Raw genomic sequence first — 27,500 nt, forward strand, 5'->3', positions numbered from 1 at the left:
TTATATACTGTGTTAAGTGGAACAAGGTCTAAGTTAAATGCATTTTGGTATACAACATCACAATAATCAATAATTGGAAGTATAAGTTGAGAGGCAAGTTTCATACGAACACTGCGCGTAAAGCAATTTCCGAGCACGATATAATAAAATATTGATTCCAAAGTTCACTTTACGTAACACTTGCTCGATGTGTAATTTGAATGAGAGTTCAGTATCAAGCCATACACCAAGATATTTAATCTTATCAACTTTATGCAGAGAAAAGCCATCATTACAGTTTATTACACAGGAACCAGATTTTGATTTGAGTTTTTGTCTAGTGCCAAAGATAATATAATAGGACTTTGTTTTGTTAAGCAGTAATTTATTATGTACAAGCCAATCTTGAAGGATAATGAAGTCAGACTGAAAAGAAGCTTGAAGTTGTGGTAGATTAGGTTTAGATATGAGAGTATCATCGGCATAAAGTTGAACAGAACAGTTATTCAAAATTGATGGTAAATCATTTATATAAATAGAAAAAAGAAGTGGTCCCAATGTTGAGCCCTGGGGCACTCCTCTGTCTTGAGTCAAAAAATCCAATTTACTTCCCTGTAGGACTACACATTGTTTTCTATTATTCAAGTATGAATTAAACCACAAAACTGTATTTTCAGAGAGGCCGATATCATGGAGCTTATCTAAAAGGAGAAAATTAATTTTTCAAAAACTTTAGCAATAGAACATATAATAGATATAGGTCTATAGTTGTTTGGGTCAAGTACAACTCCATTTTTATGGATTGGTGTGATGCATGCACATTTCCAGATAGCTGGTAACTCAAAGACAAAGACATGTTGAATAGATCAGCAAGTGGATACATAAGGATATGGGAAGCTAGTTTAATAAACCTGTTTTCTATCCCATCAAGTCCAGCAGAACTGTTAACATTTAGATCATTAATGGCATTCTGAACTCCAATTGGTAAAATTTTCCTAAAAGAAAAAGAACTGCAACGGGGTAATGCAATTCCAAAGGAGCTTGTAGTCAAGTGAGAGTTAGGTAATAAGTTAGAACATACCGAGGAGAAATGCTGATTGAATGCTTGGGAAATAGATAAAGAGTCATGTAGTATTGTATCAGCAACTCTTATTTGATTAATACAGTGTTTATCTGATGTATTAATAATAGTTTTGATTTTCTTCCAAAATTGCTTAGGATTCTTAAAGACATTCTCTAAAGTAGTTGATTTAGCATTACGAGCATTACGAGTTATCATTCCTATTTTGCACCCGCGCACAGCGGACTTTTCCGTCCACAGACGCACGCCGGTAAACTAGGGAATGAACTTGCGCTCCCGGGGGCGGTGCAGCGAAAAAGAGGAGGCGTGTTTTGGCGCAAACGTTCCCTGGTGCTATTTTGCAGGTTTAGAAAACAATTTCGCCACTGACCAGGAAAAACCTAGTCTAAAGTCAGTGGCGCGTTGCGCATGTTATTCATATGCTATTTTAAGGGCGCATGCTTGGCCATAATCAATGTAGCGTGTGCACAACGCACATACACTTTGCTTCTCTCATCTACACAGAAGCAGCAGTTCTCATTTTTGCAAATCATACATTATTACAAGGAAAAATACTAACACACATGTGAACAAATAGGCATAAGTCTAGCTTACACATTTACCCAAATTATTATACGCCTGTTTAACCGAAGCTAATTTGAGTGGGTTTCTCCCATCCCCAATGTCACTTCTCTGTGTTTTACGGCCTTGACGAGAACGTCGGTCTCCTCGGCTGTGAACTGCTCCTGGTGTGCGTCTGCCTGGCAAATCCGCCGTTATAATAGTAACCTGCCATGGAACAAGCACGCCTGCTCTCAAAGGGAATGTGAGATGTCGCTCTGATTGGTTTATTTCACGTTACGCCCAAACCACACCTATGAATAATGTAGCTACTTCAGACCAACCCATTTTAGATTTGCGTCGGGCGCAAGAGTCATTTATCCCGCCGGTATAATATCAACAGCGCCCGAGATCCGCTCACAAAGTTACTTGCGTTTCGCGCTTGATACTTGCGTTTCAGATCATTAAAATAGGGCCCCCGGTATGAATTGGTATCTGTCCCAATTAATAGCAGTCAAATCATTAATAAATATATCTAAATTTAATTTCCTATGTTGTCTAATTTTGATAAGTCTTGGTGGCAATTTAGGAAGTTTGATTTTCCATATGCAGTAGACAATTGAGTGGTCAGACATAACACCAGAACTTATGATTCTGTTCGGGTGTGTAACAAGTATCCAGTCAAGCAACGATTGGCTTCTAGGGGTGATTCGAGTAGGCTCATTAATTATTTGCGTAAAATTTTAACTATTAAGTATATGTTTTTCTTATGTTAGAAGACTTATCAAACCAATTTATATTAAAATCACCCAATATTCTAAATTCATTTCTACAGGAAATGGAATTAATCGTCGCAGTCAGGCAATTAAAGGACTCTGCAGGTGAAGAGGTTAGGCCCCGGGGCTGAGAGGTTTTGTAGGCCATCCATCCCCTCGATTTATAGAGTCTCATTTAAAAAAAGTGTAATATCTAGGTAATCTACATCACAAAATGCATTAGTTTCTTTCGAGACCTACAACAGTGAGTTTTCCCTCTTTGAGCCAGAAAACACCATAATATTGTTATTAACATATCACTGAGCCCACTTGAGCATAAACACAAGACACTTTATTTAACAAGCACACACAGCAACTAAATTTTTACTTTATGCAAATGAGAAGCGATTTTCGCGAGCGACAACCAATAGGAAAGAAGCCTTTCAGTGGAGCTCAGCTCCCGTCACCGTCTCGAGTGCAGTGCAGTGCAGGCAAGACAGAAGAGTTCAAGGGCGATTTCACTGTTTTATATGATTTGACTGTGACTAACCACAAACATGGATATAATAAAATGATGCATGGAAAAGAAACTGCCGACAGTCTCAGTGAGTTTAATTCATACATTTATAGTTCGAGTGTTGTAGTTTTATGATGCAAGTTTAGCACTGCTGCAGTTCATTTTACAGTTTCCCCTGCGTTATGTTGACTATGAGGGACAAGAAAATTGATTATTTGTCAAATTCGGATGACGTTTTAGTAATTTATGACAGTATGAGTGAGTTTAATTTGTAGATTGATCGATCGTTAATCTAGTAAATTATTTAATCCACTGAACACTGCTGTGTGGTAATATAAAAACACTCTCCCAACAGCATACTGTTTCATTTGAGCCTAATTCCTAGTCAAATTAAAATAATATAGTTGTATCACTTGTGATGGTGTTTTGTATAGATGTGGCCAGACGAACAGTCTACCAATAACATCAGAGCGACAGCACTACCAACGCCCACAAGCGACTTCACAGTATAGAGACTAGCGACATACAGCGACAAAATCTGACAAGTTACAAAACAATATGACCTTTTCAGCTCATAATGAACCTGAACATGGGAGGCCCCTGAACTTGGGAGGCCCCTGGGCTTCAGCCCAGGTAAGCCCGTGCATTAATGCGGCCTTGCCTATAGATACTACCATATATAAACATTTATTTGTATGGAAGATTACCTTAACAAAGACACATTCAAAATATAGAGTATGAATGAATCAGCTCAAAATGAAAGGAAATGCCTCACATATTCCTTTAACCGGATAGATGAGCGGTAACCAAACCTGATCATGAATCATTTGTGCTCCAGTGAAACTAAAGAACCACAACCTGTTTGAGACACTCAACCCTTTTGTGACAGTTGAGCTCTTTATTTCTGAGGGTTTGTCGTCTCGCTGTGTTTCTTCCTCCTGAAATAGCTCTATCTCACCCTGATGCCGTCGAACCTGTCAGGATTCACTGAAGTGTTCGATTTACCCCCTATACCCTCATTCCCTATTCCCTGCATTACTCCACTAATACAGTTCATCTATAACCCTAATTAATCAAATTGAATAAATCAAGTAAAAATGTATTTACACCTGTATGATATTACGCTGCACCCACATTGGACCTGCGGTGTGGAAAATGAATGGATGATTCAGTTGTAAGCGCCATCTTCTGGTCAGACACGGGAATTCATTCAAGTCTCACAGTGCATTATGGGTATTCTCTAGCCGTTGAGTGTACATCGGATGTACACCCGTTATTGCAGTGGATTGTGGGATTGAATGAGTGCACTCGATAACGTCCACTATGGTTTCGGACACCACTATAAATGGCTGTTCCCTCAAATGGTGCCCTATTTAGAGTATAAGGGGTGATTTCAGACACAGCCAAGAATAATAAAATATTATTAAAAATAATAACATATTCACAATGTCCCACATCTAAACCGTTCCCGGGGGAAGCAGGTCCGTCAAGCTGAACCGGCTGGGTAATAATGTCCCGGGAGAAACCTAGAGCGATCCTCCTGTAACACACAAGCTGTCAGACTCAGAGGAATGATCAATACATTCCTGAATCTGTGTGTGTGTGTGTGTGTGTGTGTTTAGTGAGTGTTTATCTGGCTCTGTTGGCGTGTGATCCTGCCTGAGGCTGCACGCGCTTTACTCTCACAGTGTGTGTCACACACAGTTAAAATCATGTTCTCAACTGCCAATTATAACCTGCTGATGTCAAAACAACCAGACCGAGAGGAAATTAGTTAGCTGGACAATCTGATAGAGAAATCACTGTAATGCGTGAAAAGAAAAGGAAAATGTAAATAAAAATACATCAAATTTGTGTTTTTACATTTATTTATACCATACATTTTTTTCCTCGGGAACTCAATATGGTAAAAAAAAAAAAATATGTGGGATATTTATCTCGAACTCAAGACAGTTTAAGTGCAGTTAAACATGTTTTAAATGTTTAATTCTGTACACACACACAAATTATCACTCTCTCTCTCACACACACACACACAGTTCAGTCATACTAGAACCTTTAATATCTGTCCGGTCCCCAATATTTCATTAAATGTTTTCATTAAAATAGCGAACACTAAACAGGTTACACTTTTGCCATCACATTTGTTATTTACATTTATTTTTATTCATTTTTTTATTTACTTATTTTAGAATTAATATTATTGTATTTTTCGATTTATTGTATGATTGTTTTATTTTATTTTGTTGTACTTTATAATCAAATTTGTTTTATTTTATAAAACATTTTTGTTTTACTTTATAATCGAATTTGATTTAAAATGTATTCGTTTTTATTTATAATTTAATTTAACAATCTAATTTAATTTAATAAAAAAATTCCACTGAGTTCAGGAGTGATTTCTGCATTCAAGTGCAGATCAGATCAGTGATTTAATTTTTTATTCTGCATGTAAATGTGTTTGTCAGACTCTTTACATCTTTCTCTCGCTCTCTCTCTTTCAGGTGTGTTGTTCTCTGAGGTCCGCCGCCCGTGTGGCGTGATGGTATTGGTCAATCCTCAGAGTGGGCGGGGCCAAGCGATGGCTCTCTATAACGGCCACGTTCAGCGGATGCTCACTGAGGCAGATATACCACACACACTTGTCATCACAGGTGTGTCACACACACACACACACACACACACACACACACACACACGAGTGTGAGAAGATTTCTCACAGACTGATTCATTCTTGTAGATGAATGGCATTAGATGATTTGCAGCCAGCAGGGAGTTTCAGCTCATCCTCGATGTATGACTTGTTTTTTTTTTTACTCAATGATTTGGGTAAATGATTAGGGAATGATCGTTTTGGGTGAACTGTCTCTAACTTCTGGTTCTGTCGATGTCGGTATCAAACCAGATGTGCTTTTCAAGTTAAAACATTCTCCTCACACTGTGGCTCCACCATGACAGCGGCTGATCTGTTTAGGGGCTTCATCTTTAGAGTCTATAGACTCAAACACAAGCTCCTGTATCACAGAGTTTGCTGCCTTATACATAAATCACACTATCAGTCACATATGAGTGAAAAACACTGAACACAGCAGCAGAAATGACAAGAGATGAAGAGCTTCACTGTCAAACTGTGAACTCAGAGTTACCTCTGAGAGAGAGAGAGAGAGAGAGAGAGAGAGAGAGCTGTTTGAGTGATGCTACGACTGATAGTGTGTGTGTTTGTGTGTGTGTTGATGGATCTATTTATACACCCATCAGTCAAATGTCCAGTGTGTGTTTGTGTGTTAGTTGTGCATGATTCACTCTCTCTGTGCCCTTTGTGCTCCAGCTTATATAGTGAGATAATGAAGGTTCTTTATTGGCATCGATGGTTCCATGAAGAATCTTTAACATCCACAGAATCTTTCCATTCCACTAAAGATTCTTAATTGACCGTTCGCAAAGACCCGCCCCCTTTAGTTACTGTTGCTACCTATGTCCGACAAGCCACGCATCTCTCACGCCACATGTTCTCACACGGTGAAAAATACATCGCGGAGGAGAGAGGACACTGACAACACGCTGACAGACAGGACAGACCAGGTTACTTTTGATGTGAAAAAGTCTCAACTTTCAAATTTGGTAATTTTTTAAAGAAATTTAAACAATAAATACAGTTTTGTGGCTCTTTAATGTGTCTGACAGATCGCTGTAGAGTCTCAGTTAAAGCTCCTCGTGAACCGATCATCTCTTCCTTCTAATCAAATAAACATGAATGAACATCAGAAGGAATGTTGTTTCAACCGTGGAAAGATGTCAGTACACACGGTTTTTCAAGTTCAAATCCTCCAACATTAATCTATTAACTCTCCTGATTGCTTTGTCGGACAAAAATGGCGGATTCGGCGGATGGTGGATTATGATTGGTCAGATCGTCTGTCAATCAAACTCCCTGCAAAGGGTGAATTTGAAAGATACTTTAGATTACATTCTTTAGAAAACATGGTTCTTTTAAGAACTGATCACTGAAAGGTTCTTTGGGGAACCAGAAATGGTTCTTCTATGACATCACTGTGAAGACACCCTTTTGGAAGCTTTATATTTAAGAGGGAATGAAGCAGATATTTGCCGTTTGAACGTAAACGCACGTGTGTGTGATCAGTAACATGAGTCACTGTGCTGTGAAGTGTCTCCCTTAATTAACACATCACACCACATCCACACTGAAGCCAATGAGAGAGAGAGAGTGTGTGTGTGTGTGTGTGTGTGTGAGTGAGTGCAGTCTCTCAGCTTAAGGCATTTCTGCTGAATCAGTCACTATGAATCTTGACTTCTGCCTGACACACACACACACACACACACACACACACACACACACACACACACACACACACACACACACACACACACACACTCACAAGATTAAAGCTTCTGACTTACTTGCACTGTGATGCTTTTATAGGAGTTTCATGCATTTTTCAATGCATAAATCAATTGCTACTGTATATAACTGCATCATTTACATTTTTTTAATTTAACAGATGCTTAAATCCAAATCAGCTTACAAATGAGGAACATCACAAGCAAGTTGCCATAAGAGCCAATGATATTCAAAATGTACAATGGCAGGTTTAGTAAAAAAAACACATGTATCATTGGAGTCAGTAGGTATTTCTGTTTTTGAAAGAAGGCTCTTCTGCTCACCAAGGCTGCATTTATTTGATCAAAAATACTGTAAAACATTTATATTGTGAAATATTAATATAACTTAAAATAGTTTTCTATGAATATATGTTAACATGTAATTTATTCTTGTGATCAAAGCTGAATTTTCAGCATCATTACTCATCATTACTCCATTTATGATTATTATCAGTGTTGAAAACAGGTGTGCTGATTAATATTTTTGTGGAAACCATGATACATGTATTTGTCAGGATTCTTCGATGAACTGAAAGTTCAAAAGAACAACGTTTATTTGAAACAGAAATCTTTTGACACATTATAAATGTTTTTACTGCCAACTTTGATCAATTTCATGCAATAAAAGTATTATTTTATATATATATATATATATATATATATATATATATATATATATATATAAAATAAAGTTTCCTTACTTAAAATGTCAACTGAAGCTAAAACTAAGACTGGAAAAAAATATATATTTAAATCGCAAAAACACATAATAAATAATAAAACTTAAACTAAAATTAAAATGAAAACAGAAAATATAATAGTTAATTCGTTAAATAGTTAATAATTAATATGAATAAAAGCTCTACCCATATCTCAATGATAGTAGATAAGACTGCTTTGTGAAGCATGTTATCAGATCTCTCTCTGCTGGAGCATCAGGTCTAATAGACGTGTTTAATGTAGCAGAGAGAATCTGCTCATGAAGTGCATTAACTGAAGTATATTAACTGACTCGTGGGATTGAAATGTGATGTATGATCCATACAGAGCGCCCGAATCACGCTCGAGATCTGGTGAGGAACGCCGACCTGACGCAGTGGGACGCTTTAGTGATTCTGTCTGGAGACGGGCTGCTGTTTGAGGTGTGTGAGGAACGCTTGTGTGTGTGTGTGCGTGTGTGTGTGTGTGCCGTCCAGCTCATGTGTGTGTGTTTTAGGTGGTGAACGGTCTAATGGAGAGGCAGGATTGGGAAAAGGCCATCCAGACTCCTCTGGGAATCCTGCCTGGAGGTTCAGGAAATGCACTGGCTGCTTCTGTCCATCACTACACACGGTGAGCATTCAGAGCCAATCAGATTCATTCATTCAGCCAAGACCCACCCACAAACCCTCTGATTGACATGTGAAGGGACCAACCACATTCAGCTTTTGTATTCGATCTGAAATCTATTAAATGCAGACAAGTTATGGCCGATGTTAAAATTTTATACCAATGTGTATAAATAAAACATAAACCAGACATTTAAAATGCTGCATTATAATGTACAATATTTATTTATTTTTATTTATACACATATATTTATTGCGAGGATTAACCCCTTGAGATGAAACATCTCGTTTTCGAGGGGGTCCTCCAGTACATCAAAGCAAAAAAAGAACCAAAACAGCAGAGCAAATATCACAGTCAAAGACAGCACAACAAAACACAACAACACACACTTTTGAAACTTTTGACACACAATATGAAAAAATGCATATTCATTTTGAGATTTGCTAAAGATTCCATGTAACAGTGTTATTAAATTATTAGATTGCATGTTTATAGACTACATATAATATATAAAATAAAAAATATATAGAATATAAATATATAAAAAATAGGGCCTATAGATAGAATAAAAATGTATGTGAGCTTTAGATGGCAGCAAGGGTAAAATGATTGAAAACGAGCCTATATTTAATAATTAGATTTCGAATAATTAGATTAGATTGAATTAGATTTTAATGTTGAAGAATATTTATATATTAATGTCGGCATGAAACAGAAGTTTTGCTGGTATTTTCTTCCCTATTGTGATGTATATCCGAGTGAAGCGGCTTCTCGAACAAGAACAAATGTAGGGCGGGGCTTGATTCTGTCTGTGGGGAATTGATTGGATGGTTGTGGTTTGCTGTTTCTTCGTTTTTTTCTTCTTCAATGTTCAAAAAGTCCAGTATTTAAATGTTTTAAAAGCGTTTTTTCTCTGTACATTCTGAAACAAGTACTAGCTAGCATATGAAGTAGTAACATTTAAAAAGGCTAAACATCCAACTAAAACGTTTCAGAAACAAATGTTCCATGAACAATGTAAAAATAAAGTTTTTTTTGCGAAGGTTTTAGAACATAATTAAAGACCAGGGCTTCGTTTCCCAAAAGCATCGTAAGCCTAAGTTGATTTTAGAGACCATTGGTGGTGGCTATTGTTCTACGATCAACTTAGGCTTACGATGCTTTTAACAAACTCAGCCCAGATAACTTTAAACGAACGTTCTATTAATGTTACTGGAATAACGTTTTTTCGAATCTTTGAGAGAACCTTGACAGAACATTCTGAGAACGTTCAGCTGTGAGACTGTGAACAGATATCAGATTGTGATCTAATGGTGTGTTCAAGTCCTCCTGGGAAGTTCGTACAACGAGGTGGGAAGTCGTGTTTACGACGGCAGGAGCGTTCAAGTCACTTTCGTCAGAGTTAGATGGCGGTTTACTTTCTCTTAAAGCTACACTGTGTAATATTTTAAGTTTATTTTTAGCAAAAAACACTTTGTTCTTTCAAAATTATACGTTCTCATTAATGTGTAATCACTTCAACCAACTAATTAAGTTGCCTATTCTTGTAAGTGTATAATCTGCCATTTAGAATACATACGAGCGAGTCGCTCGAATGGCGGAAGCCATGTTGCGCATCCATCTTGAAAATACATTAGACAAAGAGGGACATACCTTGCAATTCAAGCTTCGCCTTTCACGTTTTTACACTCAGTGGCACCGTGACGAATGCGAGGGGGAGATTACTCGCGACTGCCGGCAGATTTGAAATAATACGGCCACCGTAGGAGTTAAAACGCCTTCGGAATGGGAGGGGCTAGAAAGTAATATTCAGTTGGTAGTCATACAATTTCACCGCTAGATGGGAGTAAATCCTACACAGTGTAGCTTTAATTAATTACTCAAAAATACAGCAAGGTTCTTAAAGTCTAGTTCTAAAAAATGAAGAACAAAGAAATGTGCATCAGATGTGCTTTGCTTTTTTAATGTTTTTGATTAATGTATGAAGCCACTGAAAGCTTAGGCTATCATTATTTCATTGTTATATTATAATGCACTAAATGCAATCATATTCTGTGCAGGCAATTAGCTTACTTCGCTGTACATAGAAAAGCCTGACAATATCACTGCTAAATACCTTTAAGTATTGTGCTATTCCGATATGTTTCTATCTGACAACTCGTTAAGATCGGGGGTTATAGAGACAATCCCGAGCTTCCCACTCGTATTTACGACATTGTGGTGGCGTTCATGTGCTTTCAGCTCGTAAATACGATCTTTACGAGATGACTTGTACGCACCATAAGGTGCAGTGTTCATGCAGAGCTTCATTTGGATTAGTAATCGCCATTATAGTCGCCCTGAGCTGTGCTCGTTCAGATGGAGGATGTTCTGCTGTTCAATTTAAAGTTTGCAACGCAAGCACTTCATTACAGAGACGAGTCATTATTCCAGTCATTTCCGTGTTTCAATGCGAGAGAGCTGGATCTCTAAGGGTTTAAACTCATCATCTCTTTCCACAAAAGAATAAAAGTTCGGTTCTGCTGAGAGAGGGGAAACAAACGAAAGCAATAATGAATCGCTAATGACTTCTGTTACATCCAGTCAGAGCTGATGTTTGCTGGATTCAGGAGAATAAAGCAGGTGATAGGTTAAATACTCGCTCTGGAGACAAACGCTGACTCTAATCTCACTATAACAGAGTCATTTCTATTCATGAAGATCAGTCAGACCGCAGACATACATCAGGACACGATTCACACGCGAAATGATTGATTCACCTCTCAATAATCAATCTGTCCACTCGCGCGCAGTTTTGTTGTTTAGCCGCTTGACTTTTATTATCGAAGCACAAGCGCCATCTATTGGGGATTAGACTGTGCATAAAGAACAATTTTACAGCTTGATTAAATAGAGCACATTGTTTATGCTTCAACACGATCATTTTTATTAGTAGAACCGCGCATATGTCGATAATAACTTTTTTAAATCCATGCTCCAATTTATCCATTTCAACATCAGTTATTTATAAGCAGAGAAAAATAGAAACTTACGGAAATGAATGCGAGAAATCATGACGGATGTCGTGTCGTCCCGCCAATCTCCTGTTTGTTTAATATTAAATGTGCTTTGCATTATGGCCCAGGTTGTGGCCTGACTTAAGGCAAAGAAGCTAAAACATTGTTGGGATTTAATTTTTCCCCCATTCACGTGTTCATCTGTCAGACTATCGACTATATCAGTCTTATTGTTAACCAAAACTGAAATAAAAAAAATTATGAATTAAAAACATTAACAAATAGGCTTACTATAGCTATAGCCTATAAACAATAATAAAATAACTGTAATGCGTAATATTTTGACATACACTAATATTATAAGGTTCACTTTGCTTTAATTGTAAAAGTAGGCTGTTTTATGTCAATATTTAATTTCATAAACATTGATATTAGTGTTAAAAGTTGTGCTGTGATCGACTGTTATAGTTAACTAAAACTATTTAAAAAACTGTTTTTGATAATCGAAATAAAGCTGAAATAAAATATAAATATTAGATGAAAATCGTAAACTTAAAAAAAGTACTTACAAATAAATGAAAGCTAAATTTAAATATTTAAGGGGAAAAAAGCACATAACAAAATAACATACCTAAAACTGAAACTAAAATGAAAACTGTAAAGTAAAAAAATAAAATAAAAAATTAATACATAATATAATAGTACATAAATAGGCAGCGGCTATTTGCTCTAAGTGCAAATCATTTGCACTATACGTTATTGCATGCCATTTAATGTAAAACAGCACTGAGGTGCAAACAGTATCTGCCACTATGTGTAAATATAAATAGCATCTAACTTCTATTTACACTTATTGCAAAGAATGGCCATCTATGGCTATTTTTACTTAGAGTAAATAACATTGATAAGAAATGTTTTGTCTGGCCCAACCAGGCATCAGTGGGCGGAGTTAATGGCCGTTCACACCAAGAACGATAACTATAACGATAACTATATTTGCGTCCACACCAACAAACGATAACGGTCTGTTATTCTAAGTTTGCGCGCCACGGTTTCAAAGTGTCATTGTTTTTGCTGTTGTTGTTGCATTTACACAGCTTTAACCAGTAGATGTCCTCAGCATGCTGTGTTTAGAGTGAAGCGTGTAATCGAGCTAAAAATCGAACAGTGAATTTAACTGACATAGTCAATATAGAGGAATAAAAACACCGCAACTTCAAAGGAAGCAAGACAATGCTGTCGAAACGAGCACTGGATACCTGAGGTAAAACTTCTCACCGTTTATTCAGAGCATATGAACGATTGTTTTCCATATCCATTTTCTTGATCTTTCTGGACCTCGGTGATTAACTTCTCCACAGTGTCGTCTGCCATTTTAAATGCGCGAGCCCTTGAATTAGAATGGATTCTGATTGGCTGTCAGTGTTTTATTGTATCGTTTGTGAAAGTATGTGTGTTTTATTTTCTGGTCCTGGAGCATAATTTCTATCCAGTAAACATCACTGACCTCTGATTGTAGTGTGACAGGTTTTGCAAGCCCTATCCGGACAGAACTAGTTTAACATGGAGAGGTGGGGTAAAGATATAATTACCAGGGCTTCTCAGTGATTTTATTCCCATCCGAATGTGCCATCTCAGTAATCATAAGGGACAATGTCAGTAAAGATTACGCTGGCTTTTACCTTCAGTAAAAAGGTCCGGAAAAATTACCTCAGGATACTAATCCCGTGCGAATACACCTGTTGTAAATATGTACGTAAATATTTTCATTTCCTGTTTAAAAGTAGTTTTCTGCGTTTTTTTCAAGTATGGAGGCGCTTGAAAAAGCATTCAGTTGCGTTCTAGACGCTGGGACGAGTCTGTGGCAAAACTCAAGTGTTTTCCACACACCATTCAGATCAGAAAGAAGATCGAAAGCACTTGTTAGAGGCACGAAACATTTTCAAAGGGATACTCCACTTTTTTTGGAAATAGGCTCATTTTACAACTCCCCCAGATTTAAACAGTTGAGTTTTACCGTTTTCGAATACATTCAGCCGAACTCCGGGTCTGGCGGTACCACTTTTAGCATAGCTTAGCATAGATCATTGAATCAGACAGGACCATTAGCATCTCTCTCAAAAAAATGACCAAAGAGTTTCGATATTTTTCCTATTTAAAACTTGACTCTTCTGTAGTTACATCGTGTACTTAGACCGACGGAAAATGAAAAGTTGCGATTTTCTAGGCTGATATGGCTAGGAACTATACTCTCATTCCTGCGTAATAATCAAGAAACTTTGCTGCCGTACCATGTCCAGCAGGCGTAATGAAATGACGCAGCGCCTGAAAATAGTTCCCAGCTCGGTAACTTCCAACGTGACCGGGACTAAGTTTGTCTAACCTATTAGACCTATTTTCAAGCGCTGCGTCATATCATTACGCCTTCTGGACCCATGGTACGGCAGCAAAGTTTCTTGATTATTACGCAGGAATGAGAGTATAGTTCCTAGAAAATCGCAACTTTTCATTTTCCGTAACTACAGAAGAGTCAAGTTTTAAATAGATAAATTTAAATAAATTCGAAAAATATCGAAACTCTTTGGTCATTTTTTTGAGAGAGATGCTAATGGTCTTGTCCGATTCAATGATCTATGCTAAGCTATGCTAAAAGTGGTACCGCCAGACCCGGAGTTCGGCTGAATGGATTTGAAAACGGTAAAACTCAACTGTTTAACTCTGGGGGAGTTGTAAAATGAACCTATTTCCAAAAAAAGTGGAGTATCCCTTTAAGCATTAGATAAGTGCCTATTACCAACACAATCCAATCTGAAGTTAGCCTAATTAATACATCGTTCAGCGGGACATAGTTGTTTTATATATATAAATATAGGTGTTTGCGCATGTGATATCAGGAAGCAACGTAATACACACATGACGACAGGAGAAATCGAGTTACCCCTCCCACTTCTGCTGGTTTTACTGAAATTTCCCGTCGGAATAGGGCTTATGACTGATTGAATATTAATATTGTGTCTGTAGTGCGTCTCCGGTGTGTGGTGAAGATCTGCTGACCAGCTGTGGCTTCCAGCTGTGTAAAGGCCAGACCTCAGCGCTCGACCTGATCTCCATCCGCCTGTCCTCCGGCGCGCGCCTCTTCTCCTTCCTCTCGCTGGCCTGGGGCTTCGTGGCCGACGTGGACATCGAGAGCGAGCAGTTTCGGCAGATCGGAGATCTGCGCTTCCTCCTGGGAACGCTGGTGCGCCTGGCGTCCCTACGGGTCTATCAGGGAAAACTAGCCTTCCTTCCCGCCGAAAACCAGCCGGAAACACACTCCGACGAAAACAAGCTTCTCGACCACCTGCTGGTCCCGCTCGACCAGCCCGTCCCGCAGGACTGGACCCTCGTGGAGGAGCGCGAGTTCGTGCTGGTGCTCGCCATGTTCCAGTCGCACCTGAGCGAGGATCTGATGGCGGCTCCTGACGCTCGCTCCGATGACGGGACGATGCACCTGTTCTACGTGACGGCGGGGATCTCCCGGGCCGCCCTGCTGAGACTCTTCCGGGCCATGCAGAGCGGGACGCACCTGGACCTCGGCTGCCCACACCTGGTGTACCGGCGGGCGCGAGCACTGAGGCTGGAGCCGCTGAGCCCGGCCGGCATGATGACGGTGGACGGGGAGCGCGTTGAGTACGGGCCCGTTCAGGCACAGGTGCACAGGGGGGTGGCCCGACTCATCTCCTCGTGACCTCTGAACCCCAGCGCTGTTATTAAAGCACAATCCCGACTGCTAAACTTGAACTTCACCTGGTTGTTTGTTTTATTAAAGAATTGTAACTTTGAGGGAATCTCACGAAAAACATGACCAGGTCACATTTCACCCCAAAAATCATACAAAATTATGTTTTGCATTAAGAAAATGGACTGTTTTTACATTGTGTAGATGGAAGTTAATTAAATTAAACCCCGTTTTTTTTTTTGTGTGTGTGTGTGTGTGTATGTGCAAAACTACACAGTGTAAAATGCATATGATCTAAAAAATATAAGCTTCATCTTCTTTATGTGAAAACATAATTTCATTTCATATTTAGGGTGAAATATGAGCATCTGAAAACATGTCCAGGTCATATTACAACCCAAAAATCTAACAAAATTGTTTTGCATTAAGAAAATTGACTGTTTTTACATTGTGACATTATTTTAATGCCCGTTAAACTTATTAAACACCAGAATTTTTATTTAAAAAATGTACAATGCAAAAAATCCACTTCTAATTATCCACTTCTTCTTTACGCAAAATCTTTTATTTGTCCCTTTCTTTTTAGGGTGAAATATAAGCATCTGTAAACAACATGTCCAAGTTACATTACAACCCAAAAATCTGAAGAATTATTATTTATTTTTTTACATTATATCTTTTCATGTCAGTTTAGCACTGTAAACAACATATTTTTATGACAAAACTACACAATACAAAATATCCACTTCAAATCTAAAAATATGAGCTGAAATATGAGCTGAACAGATTTGATGAGATTCATCTCTGATGCTTGTGCATCTGAAAACTTGTCCAGGTCAAATTTGGAAAATGGAAAATGAAGACAACCATTAAGATTTTTTACATTGTGACATTATTTTCTGACCATTTAACTGCAAATTCGTATTGCATTTTTTACAGCGGAGTAATTAACATTTATTTATTCATTTTGAAATCTAATAATGAACTTGTAATAATTTCTTCTGTTTTTGGGGTGAGGCCTTGTGAGATTCCCGGCCTCTGATGCGCGAGCATCTGTATAATGCTGGAGTTTATGCTGCTGCGATGCACCAATCTTGATTTTCAGAAGTGCCAACACTGAACATATGATATCGCTGTTCGTCTTTATTTTTCTATGATAAAGCAAATGTTTTGTTTTTTATTATTTAAGAGAGCATTTTAATGTGCCGCCTTAAGATCCTCTGGGAAATTACATCCCACTTAAAATGAATCTAAATCATAATGACAGTTGTGGCTTTCATGTGATTTTGGGACAGAATGAAATGGATGCATTGGGGAATTTCTTTTTCTCTGATTGACAAATACAGGAAGGTTTTTAGTGATATAATGCAACAAAATGAAGCACAAATCATGCATATTATGTGTGTAACTGGTGGTTGATCTGTGTATTTTATTGCTCATGTGCTAAAACAGAGAATATTGGGAAATTTTGGTCACACTTTATCATTGCATTTTACATCAACGGCATACTAAATCTACACTAAATGTATTGTAGCCTACTGTTGAAATTTAAAAGTTAAAAGACACATCTATCATTATTACATTACAATTTTATTTACAAACCAACCAGTAAATCAACAGGATGTTCATAACGAGCTAAAGCTAAAGTCGCTTACGTGAGGACGTCAACTTGAAGGTCGTTTTCATTTGATATTATTTTAACTGATTTATGTAATTTTAGCGAACAAGATGAAACATTTAGAGAGAGACTAACCAACTAATACCATCACAGAATACACTAAATACAATGATAACACTTACTTATGTTTGTGCTGCTGTTTCTTCTCCAGGATGATGTCACTTCCTGGGTGATGTCATTAGTTAAAGGGTTAAAAGTTAAATAAACATCCTCTCATAACCAAAGCTTGAGCTTAAAATCACCCCTGTGTTCACTTTATTGTGAAATTGAGGTTAATAAAATATTCATCTGGTAGTGATGTTCTGGGTGTTAGAAGTGCAAGTATTTGCATAAATTATATTGAGTAGTAGTGCAAAGAATCAATATGGGTTTTTCAATGATAGTTATTTAAATTTGCTTTTTTTTTTTCTCACAAACTTGAACATTTTGTAACAACCTTGTACGGACCAGCCAGATGCAGGCTAATGGACAGATTCAGTATAGATGATCTACATGTGTTAGTGTGAAATTTGCTAACATGTGTAGTTGATTTGTGTATGGATGATCATTTTTGTTTGTTTGTTTGTTTTGAGACATTCGGGTTTTGCACAATATGTGACCAGAAGGGATTCTGTGGAGAGCAGAAACATTGGGAATAAAAGTGCTTTGATTTGTTTTCGAATCAGAAATGTGCATATGATTGCAACTGTTACTGTGATATTAAAATTGCATTCTCTGTATACTTTGTATACTTGAGATATATATATAAATATAAATATAAGTAATATATTTTTCCAAGTCATACATTTGTATGAAAAAATAAAGATACACAATATTAACAAAACTTCAGATGGTAAACATATTTATGTGTGTGCATTTATATGTGTATATGTGTTGTCCTTATGTCTAAGTTCATAAATGTGGAATTATAAGCGGAATGGAAATTAATGCTTCTTGGCATTTTCTTGGTTGAAAATATTTAGTGCTTAGGCCTTCATCTTTTATTATGTAGCAAAATTGTGTTTAGCTCTTCATTTCGCAAACTTTTTTGTCAGCCGAAACCCTTTGACCTAAAATATTTACTTGAAGATAATACTTTAATAATTTAACAACATTTGCATTTTCATGGTTTTCTAATGCATGACATGCAGTTTAACTACGTCACCTTTTTTTTTGCAAGTGTTGTATTCTAAATTATTATTTTTTTATAATGATTTAATTAAGCTTAAACTCACAAACCCCCTGCAGTTCCCTCGCAAACCCCCAGGGGTTATCAAACTCTACTGTAGAGGGTCTACATCAAGTAAACAAGACTTATCTCTATCATTCATAGAGCGATTTTTACTGTAGATATTCACATTTCCTAGTTAGAAATACATAGACATTCCAGAGACAGTCGCTTTAGGTATATATGAAATAGTATATTTTATTGTATATGAAGTCCAAAAAGCAATTCCGCCCATTCATCAAGATGAATCAGAAAATAAAAAAGTAACTGAAAAAACATGCTAAAAACAAAGACAGGAAAAAAGATAAACACCTCAGCATGACATTAAAGGCTCCAGAGATTATTTATCTTATATATATATATATAAATATGGGTATGGAAAACCCCCTAGAATCAAAAGTCCCTTGCTATACAGCACTTAAATCTGTTATCATTGTTGCATGTTGTGGTATTAATATTTGGAGAACTTGTAGCTGGAATAGGAGGCTGCGTCTACGGTGTCATTGGAGGCAGCTGGGAGCAGGAGCAGCCCTGTGCTGTGATCCCTCTTGCATCGAGCCATGGCCTCCTTATACGTGATCTTTTCCTTCTTGATGGGGTCAATCACATTCTTCACAGAGGCCGAATCATCCTGAAGTCGCTTGACCATGGATGCGTCGATCAATTTTGCGTCAACGGCATTCTGCAGGGCGATCCGACCTGCTCGTTTCGGGTCTACCAGTCCGCCAGTAAGCAGCTGAGCCTCCATAAACCACGTGGCACTGTCACTAGGGATCCATCCCTGGCGACCGGCTTCTCCCACTGACATACGCTCTTTGGACACAGGGTCTTCAAAACCAGTAAAGGCCTTCTGAGCACTGAGGAGTTTACTAAGATGGCTGGAATCGATCAATCCACGCTCTGCCGCCTTGTGAATGGAGATCTTGTCCTTCTTGTTCAGGTCCACAATACCTCCAGTGGCAGCCTGAGCTTCCAGAAGCCTCATCGCTGTGTCTTGATCAATCAGTTTGCGTGTTAGGGCACTTCGGACAGACATGCGGCTCTCTGTGGTGAGGTCTAGAATGCCAGAAATCGGGTAGAGTTCATCCCCACTGGTGGTCAGCTGAGAGTGTGAGTTCAAGCTGCTGGTGCTGGAAGACAAGCGGCGGGTCAGAGTGGAGGAGTTGTAGCTGGGGCTTGGTGGAGGGAGTGTCTGATTAGTTTTTATTTGTGTTTGTGTTTGTGTTTGTGTTGCAGGGAAGGATGCGGATTTCTTCTCCCCTGCAACCAAAAGAGCAAACTCTGAAATGGACATTTTGCTCTCTCTGTAGCGCTGAAGGTCGTACTGGGTCAGTCTGCCATTTTGCAGGGCCGTCTTGACGGAGAACTGCTTTCCACTTTTACGATCTTGCAGAAGCATCGTCTCACCTTCAGGACCGGTGGTTGTGATTTCCTCCCAACTACACTCGAGCTCTTGGAGGTGGATGTACTGATTGCGATCAATCAGACCCTCGACGTAGGCGTCGTAGGGTGACATATCTTTGCCAGTGTCTGGGTCCAGAATGGTGATTTTGGTGGAGACGTTGGTCTCCCTGGTGTTTGTCTCTGAAAGTTGCGATGCCTTTGCTTCTTTCTGGATCTCTATGATAGTACTTTCCCGCAGGTTGATTTGCTCTTTCACCTCCAGGATTTCTCTCTCCAGGCGCTGGATATCAGACTCCATCTTGATGCTTTTTTGCCTGCTGACTTGGTTCCTCTCACTCAAGATTTTGGATTGCTGCTGGAAAGTTATGGTGATCTCCTGCTTTTGAGACTCCAGTCTTCTCAACTCCTGGAGAAGTTCATTTTGCTCTTTCTTAATTTTATCCCTGTAAGCAATCAAGGTGATTTCTTCTTGAGAGAAATTTGTTCTGGTTGTCTGAATTCGAGTTATTTTGTTGTTGAGCCGCAGAAGTTCTTCGTCTCTGAGGGCCCTGGCATTCTTTACCTGGGCGACTTGGGCTCTAAGGCTTTCTCTCTCTGCCTCCACCGTTGGGTCCTTCTCAACTCTGATTATCTCTTTATGGATGATCCTCTCAACAGATTTCTCTTTGGTCAGGGACTCTATCCTGATTTTGAGGTTTCGAATATCTCTCTCCAGATGGGAAATGCTGGCTCCCTCGTTGTCCATGTGAGTGCGAAACTCAATGATTCGTTTGTCAATTATAGGGTCTCTCTCAACTTTCAAAACCTCCTCAATAACAATCTTTTCCTCAACAGGCGTTGGACAAGTTTCAAATTCATAGATTCTAGCCTTGATTTGTCTCAGCTCTGTCTCTACCAGGATCTTCTTCTGCCGATCCACAAGTTCCAGTTTTTTCTCTAGTTCCAGGACTAGAGATCTCAACTGCTGCACCTCCAGTTCCAGCTGTCGACGAGTCTTGACAGTCTCTTCCAAAGTCTTGACTAACCTCTCGTGAGCCAGAATCTGACTGGGATCTGTCTGGAGGCGCACAATTTCTTGGACCACGACCCTTTCCTCTGGTTTCTGTCTCTCCATCACAATGTACTTGTTTTGAAGGTCAAACACATTCTCCTCCACCGTTCGGCGCCGCTGAACTTCGTCACGTACTTCCCTCCTTAGACGTTCAGCTTCCTTCTCCAGAAGAGGGTCATTTTCATACTTGATAAATTCTTTGGTCACCACTTTGGTCTCCACCTTTGATCTTTCAGTCTTCCACTCATCTCTGTCCTTCCGCAGACGAGTCACCCGACTCATAGTCGTGTCAAAGTTCGTCCGCAAAATGGTAAGTTGCTCATTCAACCTCTTAAGTTCTTTGACGATCTCAGGGCTCCTCTCTTCTTTCACCACCTCTCGAGTGACCTCATTCACTTCGATCTTGGGCTTTTCGGCACGCAGAGTCCTCAGATCCACCATGATCACGTTTATCTCATTCTCAATGCTAGTACGGCGTCTGCTTATTTCGAGAAGCTCATTTCTCAGACGTTTCAGTTCCACCTCCGTCTCAGGGTCGATTCTGTAGATCTCATGGATGATCTCATTAAACTCTACCTTTTGTCTGATGGTCTCCACTTGGCTGAAGCGGAGCTGAAGGCTGGAGAACTCTTTGATCAAAATACTGTTTTCTCGGATCAGTTCTTCCAGGCTTACACGGAGGGTCTTGGACTCTTGTAGGAGATCGGGATCCTGCTCCACCTTCTTCACCTCCTTGATGATAATTTTTGGTTGTATGGTGGGAATAATCCTCTCCAGGTTATTGATCTGACTCCTAAATTGGAATATTTGATCGTTCAGGTTCTTGCATCTGATAGCTTCATCCGAGATCTCGTTCTTCAAGTTAATCACAGTTTTCAGCATTTCCGGGTCCTTTTCTAGCTTCACAACCTCTTTCAGGATCTTTCTCTCTTTTATCACAGGCATCTTGCGCTCCAGTACAGTAACTTCTGTTCTCATATGAACTGTTTCACTCTCATGCACTCGAATTTCCTCCCTTAGTTTGAGTATGAGCTCCCTGATCCTCGCCATTTCCACATCCAGTTTGGGATCACGCTCAATTTCTGTAAACACCTTTGTCACCAGCCTGGGCTTCACTTCGATAACCTCGTGTTCACGAGTGACAATTTTTTTGTTGACAATCTCAATTTCTGTGCGCATTTCGGATCGTTTATTGATCTCTTCGGTTATCCTCCTCTTCAGCATTTCCAAGTCGGCCTCCAGCTTCGGATCACGGTAGTAATGCACAGTTTCTTTTTCTTCCACTCGCTCCACACCTCTCCGACTCTTTAGGGACATCATCCGTTTCCTGTAGGTCGCTAGATCATTCTCAGCATGAGCGCGGCGAGATATCTCGTCAGTAAGCTCTTGCTTCAGGCCGTCAAATTCGTCCATGTTTCTCTGCTGACTTTGAAACTGCAGTTGCTGCTTTACTACCACATGGCTCACAATTTCTTCATTCTGTTCATGGGATAGAAATAAAGATTCATTCAGATTAAATAAAGACGTTCGCTGTAGCTTTACACCCAAGAAATTTAGGTGACCATTCAGACTGCAAATATTGTAAGAAGCATTAACTTTTTTATTCCAATGAATATTGAAGTTTCTGTACCTTGTTGATGAGGTCCTTGGCCAAGATCACTTGATTCAGGAGTTGATCATTCTGCGCTGACACTTCAGAGTAAAGGTTCACAACATCCCTTTCCTAAGAAGTAATCAATTATACAGATATTTGGAAATGTACGTAAACAATAAGTATATCCTGGTCATTATGGCAAAGCAGCCTACAATACCTTCTTTTCCACAGCTTCAGCCAGGGTAAGGTAATCACGACTTTGAAAATTTATTTCTGGTTTTCCCAATGCACTGCGGTATTTATTAGAATTCATATCATACTCCTGGAGACACAAAAACAATAGACTATTTGCATTAATGCAACTGACATTTGAAATGCGCAGTGATCAAGTTCAAAATGGCCAACTCACGTTAAGAAGACTCTGTAGATCACCAGAAAGTTTGATGATCCGGTTTACATCATCCTGCTTTCTCTTGATGTCTTCAACTGCTCTCTGCAATCAAAAACAAATTTACAGAGTAGGTATTACACTAAATTCCCCAAATCCACTGTATCTGAGATATTTAAAGGTGATGCATGTCATTTCGGCACCACTAGTGTCACTAACAGAATTGCAAAAATAAAGAGTCAACCTACTAAAAACTAAATCATAGTTATCTGAATTTTTTCCACATCAAAAAAAATTACAGTACATGAGATCACATTTAAAATATATCAAAATACTACTACTACTAATAATAATAAATATTAATAATTTAAGGTAAATATTTAATATAAATATTTAAGAAAACTACTACTACTACTATTACTACTAATAAGAAAAAAAAAAGTTAAAATAATTATTTAAAATATTTACAAATGCTATATATATTTAATATTTCAATTTATAAAAAAAATATATAGATTTTTTTTTTTATAAAATTTTCAAACTTGTGGCAATAAAACTTAATACTGACCATTTGAGAGCTTTGCTTGGCGTAGACTTGCGACACACTTTCACCAGGCTGAACCTTGTTGTTCGGCATATTAATGAGGTAAGCACTGAGCGATTGGACGGCGCTGTGAAATTCCTGGTTCTTATTGACGGCCTCTTGCAACAGAGTAGCCCTGTGAAGTAAAAAGTTTGCGAATACAGTTCACAAATCTGAAGCATTGTACTTGCCCCAAGTAAACAATAAACAAACAGTACACAATATAAAAGAATATGACCTCTGCTGCAGCTGGCTGTTGATGTTGGAGTAGCGATTCCTCAAGCGCTTGACCTTGGTCTCTTGGTGGCGTATATCAGGGCAGAACTCCTGAAAGCCTTTCTGCAGGGAACTGCACGCCTGCTCTGTGACTTCCAACTCACGGTTCAGCTGCTGAATGTCGTCTTTCTTGGAGGAAACGTCTTTACTCATTTTCTAAGAAGAAAACAATTACAGACATGCAGGAACATCATTACAATGTTTTGAATGAAGGATTGTTTAGAAAGTTGTACCATATCCAAACCATTTGCGAACGGCCAAAACGCACAAAAAGTTTTACGTTTTTAGTTGAAAACGGTGTGGTGTAAACAGCCCCTAAATCTAAAAAGGAATATGTTTAATATTTTATTTAGTATTTCCCCGCCATTGACTGAATCTTCCGGCTTTCAGTGTTTTCACTGTTATACAGTAGGGGGCGCTATTACACATCTTCTGAAAGAGTACAGAATCTCCTGCTCAAAATACAGGAGAAGAAGCATCTCATTTGTAATCATATGCATATGTAAAATAACGCAATTATCAGCATATAAAACAAAACTGCCTAATGTTACAGAATGAAATGTCGACCCAGGACGAGCTGCAGGACTGTGAAGCATTAGGGGTGTTAATGGACTCAATCTAATACATCTGTGTTTTGACCATCATTCTGAATCCGATCTGGATGTAGTCTCTGACAAAAACATGATTTTCTCAGCTTTTTGCTCAAATTTTTTTTTAAGAAACTTAAAAATCCACATTCATGTGTTGATAAAAAAGAATGCATGAAGCTAGAATAAAACAGTTTTATGTTTTTTTGATGTATTGCATATTCAGATAATCGTACAACAAAATATTCTTGGGGCTATGAAAGTTTTGTAAAAATGCTAAAAAAAATGCAAAAAAAACATTGGCGGGGAAAGAGTTAATAATGACTTAAATTTCTAATTTGGTCTCAATCACCCAAATCTATTGTAAGGTATCAGAAGACTGAGTGTATCGCATCATGCACTACCATTCAAATGTTTGTCATCCAGTTTTGAATGTTTTTGAATGCAAGGTGTGTGTGTAAGAGTGTGTACCTGCAGCTCACTGGAGTGGATGCGGATGGCGTTGGGTTTGTCCAACAGGCCGATGTCTTCAGCCAGCTGATCCTCCAATGCGGTCAACACGCCGTCCACCTTCTTGATCTGCTTCTCCAGGAACATGGAAGATGTGGCCCTGAGGAAATAATCCCATGTAAAACCATGCTGTGTCAATTTCTGTGATTTACTGCAAGAGGCATTTTTTCTTACTTCTTGGTGTAGAGATCAGAGAGGGCGGTTATGTCTTCGATCTTGTTGTTGACTTTGCTCAGTTTCAGAGGCAGTGAGGACGTGGTGGGCCCCAGGGGTTTCTGGGATATCAGGGGCTGGATGTCCCTCTGAGCTGATGATTTCTCTGCCTCCAGATTCTTCAGAGTCACGACAAAACTCTAGAGCGATCAAACCAAATGATTGTCAATGTTTTATACTACCCGTTGTATCCACAGAGAGAAATTTACATTTGTTTCTGTTACATCCACCAGCTGGAGTGCCCTTGACTTCCACTAGATGGCCCTTCTCCCTTCTCATTTGCTTTCCCACCATTAACTCATTGGTGTTAACTCCTGGACTCATTATGGTCTCATTACTTATCCAAGTGTGTGATTAACTCGTTTGTGTTTTCACGGACTCATTGCGAAGTCTTGTATGCTTTGGTTCTGATCTTCTGCCTGGTTTTTCCTGTTTGCCTGTATCTTGGACTCTGCTATTGTTTGGATTGTCTACCCTGTGGTTTAGATCCTTGCCTGTCATATGGATCATGATTGTGGATGACCCCTAATAAAAGCTGCGTTTGGACCCTTCTCACCTCGTGGTCTCTGATTCTGGCGGACAGGTCTCCTACGGGAGCGGCGCGATCTAAAGGAGATCTCATCCGGTTCTGCATGTCTTTCTCTAACTTCAGCAGGTCTGAATAGATCTGGTCCAGCCGGCTGTCAATGATGCCGGCCTTCGCGCTGTCGGGAACGGTGGCCACCGCGACTGTTGGGAGAAGAAAAATAATAATAATTTACGACTCAAATTTAATATGATAAATGTCTTATTGTGCACAAAAATGTCATAATCTTTTACCAAAGTATAGCTGGTCGAGCTGCTGCACTACATCAAACTGTTATAAATTATCACACCCTCATAGGTTTCATAATTCTCTATATAACCAGATAATGAATTGATTACAGATTATACTGTAAGCATATCCAACTTTTCCCAGATATATATAGTACACTCACACAAAGCGATTAATATATGGCAGTGTTATTTTAGTTTTATTAATATTTTGAATTAGCTGTTAATTCTTTCGTTTTTTTAACATTTCATTTTTTTATTTCATTGAGTGATTTTGTCATTTTATTCGTTTTTTTTTTTTATATTGCTATTCCGGCAAAATTTATGTAAGTTTTAGTTTTAGTTAGTTTTAGTTTTTATTTCCAGTTAATCATTGTAGTGTAGTAAACTTAAACTTATTCCAGTATATTACCAAGGCAATATTTTTCAACTAACAATTATATTTTATTTTAAATTATTTAAATTTACAAAAATGTTTTTAATAGTTTTAGTTTATACACTGCTATATAACAAATGTATGGTTTATATAATTGACAAAAATAACTATATTATTATCGCCCAGCTCTAATCTGATAAATGTGCCTATAAGGCATGAACATATTATGGTCACACTTTAGTTTAAGGTCCAATTCTCCCTGCGAACTAACTATTATTACAAGGCTCTGTGGAATTCTTGATTCTGATTGGTCAATCGTGTCATCCAGCAGTATATTATTCCCAGATAACAACCGCTCAAAACAGAAACTCAGGCTCATCCAGGTAATTTAAGTCAGCAGTGTAATACATTCCTAGGAACGTTTTTTCTTCGTGGAAGTTTTGCATTTGGTGAGCTAATAAATTAATAAAACTCAGTCGAATCAATATTTTGTGTACAGTTATTTAATTATGCCATCCAGTATCGAGGACTCGCTCTCTCGTTTCATACAAACGCAGCTTCGGCCATTTTGACTATTGTTTTGTACACCGTTGGATTAGGATACAAACAGGTACAATTTTAAAACAGTTTAATCTGAAATCAATATCTCTTATCTCCATAATTATTTATGTGGCGAAATGCTGTGTAATAAGTGGTATGACTGTAAACCGTATCCCTTAAATGTCCGTCTAGTTTAAACTTGTATTTATTTAACTTTAAACTATAGTTTAAACTGCAACTGCTCTCTCCGCGGAAGCTTTGCCTTTAAAGACCTAATAAAATATCTCAACTCAGATCAGTATTTTGTGCAATTATTTACTTCTGTGGCAAGTAGCCGTGTAATAAGCGGGATAATGTACATCCAGCCGGTTGTTATCTCAGAATAAACCCCTTCAGGCTGATGAAAGGTGTCCTCATCACCCAGTCTGTCGGGGGTTATTTTGAGAGAACAACCGTACTAATAAACAGTCAATAAGCCAGTCATATGCATGATAATAAGCAACTAGTTAATAGTGAGAATTGGACCCTAAACTAAAGTGTTACCGCTATTATAAAGATCAGCATCATGATTCTCTGTAAAGCTGCTTTGAAACAGTGTTTGTATTGACCTTGTTTGACGAACTGCACAAATTCAACGGGCGTCCTCGCCTGGGCGAGTAGAGCCGACCTTGTCTTCTTCAGATCGGAGAATTCCTGGCTCAGACTGAATACAAGACAGAAAACACAGGGATGTTTAAAGGGAAGCAGCTGGGAGAGAACTGGGAGAGAACTGGCAATGGCAAATTTATTTATATAGCACTATTTACTACAACCAGAGTTGACCAATGTGCTTTACAACAAAATGACTAAAAAACACCAATAACACAATGATAAAAATACAAAACATAACATAAAACTGTGAGTGTCTCAGGTGCTTTGTTACCTGTCCACCTTGTGTATGGCGTCTGAATCTGGCGGAGGGATC

At 38.5% G+C, this 27,500-nt stretch overlaps 2 protein-coding genes across 2 annotated transcripts in view; one reads left to right on the top strand and one right to left on the bottom strand.

Moving 5' to 3' along the window:
- sphk1 (sphingosine kinase 1) overlaps positions 1-17,693 on the top strand; it is a 28,646-nt gene extending 10,953 nt beyond the window's left edge. The window contains exons 2-5 of the mRNA XM_084387653.1: positions 5,377-5,526; positions 8,321-8,415; positions 8,490-8,605; positions 14,620-17,693. Coding sequence (XP_084243779.1) covers positions 5,377-5,526; positions 8,321-8,415; positions 8,490-8,605; positions 14,620-15,325 — 1,067 coding nt within the window. The 3' untranslated portion in view covers positions 15,326-17,693. The remainder of the gene's footprint in view (positions 1-5,376; positions 5,527-8,320; positions 8,416-8,489; positions 8,606-14,619) is intronic.
- A 740-nt stretch (positions 17,694-18,433) lies between these two features.
- Positions 18,434-27,500, bottom strand: part of evplb (envoplakin b) — a 24,017-nt gene continuing 14,950 nt past the window's right edge. The window contains exons 12-22 of the mRNA XM_084387402.1: positions 27,459-27,500; positions 27,145-27,239; positions 25,364-25,536; positions 24,769-24,947; positions 24,556-24,694; positions 23,460-23,653; positions 23,207-23,357; positions 22,660-22,743; positions 22,468-22,572; positions 22,287-22,379; positions 18,434-22,135 (exon numbers count right to left, since the gene is read on the bottom strand). The exon at positions 27,459-27,500 is cut by the window's right edge and continues 113 nt beyond it. Coding sequence (XP_084243528.1) covers positions 18,653-22,135; positions 22,287-22,379; positions 22,468-22,572; positions 22,660-22,743; positions 23,207-23,357; positions 23,460-23,653; positions 24,556-24,694; positions 24,769-24,947; positions 25,364-25,536; positions 27,145-27,239; positions 27,459-27,500 — 4,738 coding nt within the window. The 3' untranslated portion in view covers positions 18,434-18,652. The remainder of the gene's footprint in view (positions 22,136-22,286; positions 22,380-22,467; positions 22,573-22,659; positions 22,744-23,206; positions 23,358-23,459; positions 23,654-24,555; positions 24,695-24,768; positions 24,948-25,363; positions 25,537-27,144; positions 27,240-27,458) is intronic.

The sequence above is a fragment of the Rutilus rutilus genome (genome assembly GCF_951802725.1).
Source record: "Rutilus rutilus genome assembly, chromosome: 1".
Lineage (NCBI taxonomy): Eukaryota > Metazoa > Chordata > Actinopteri > Cypriniformes > Leuciscidae > Rutilus > Rutilus rutilus.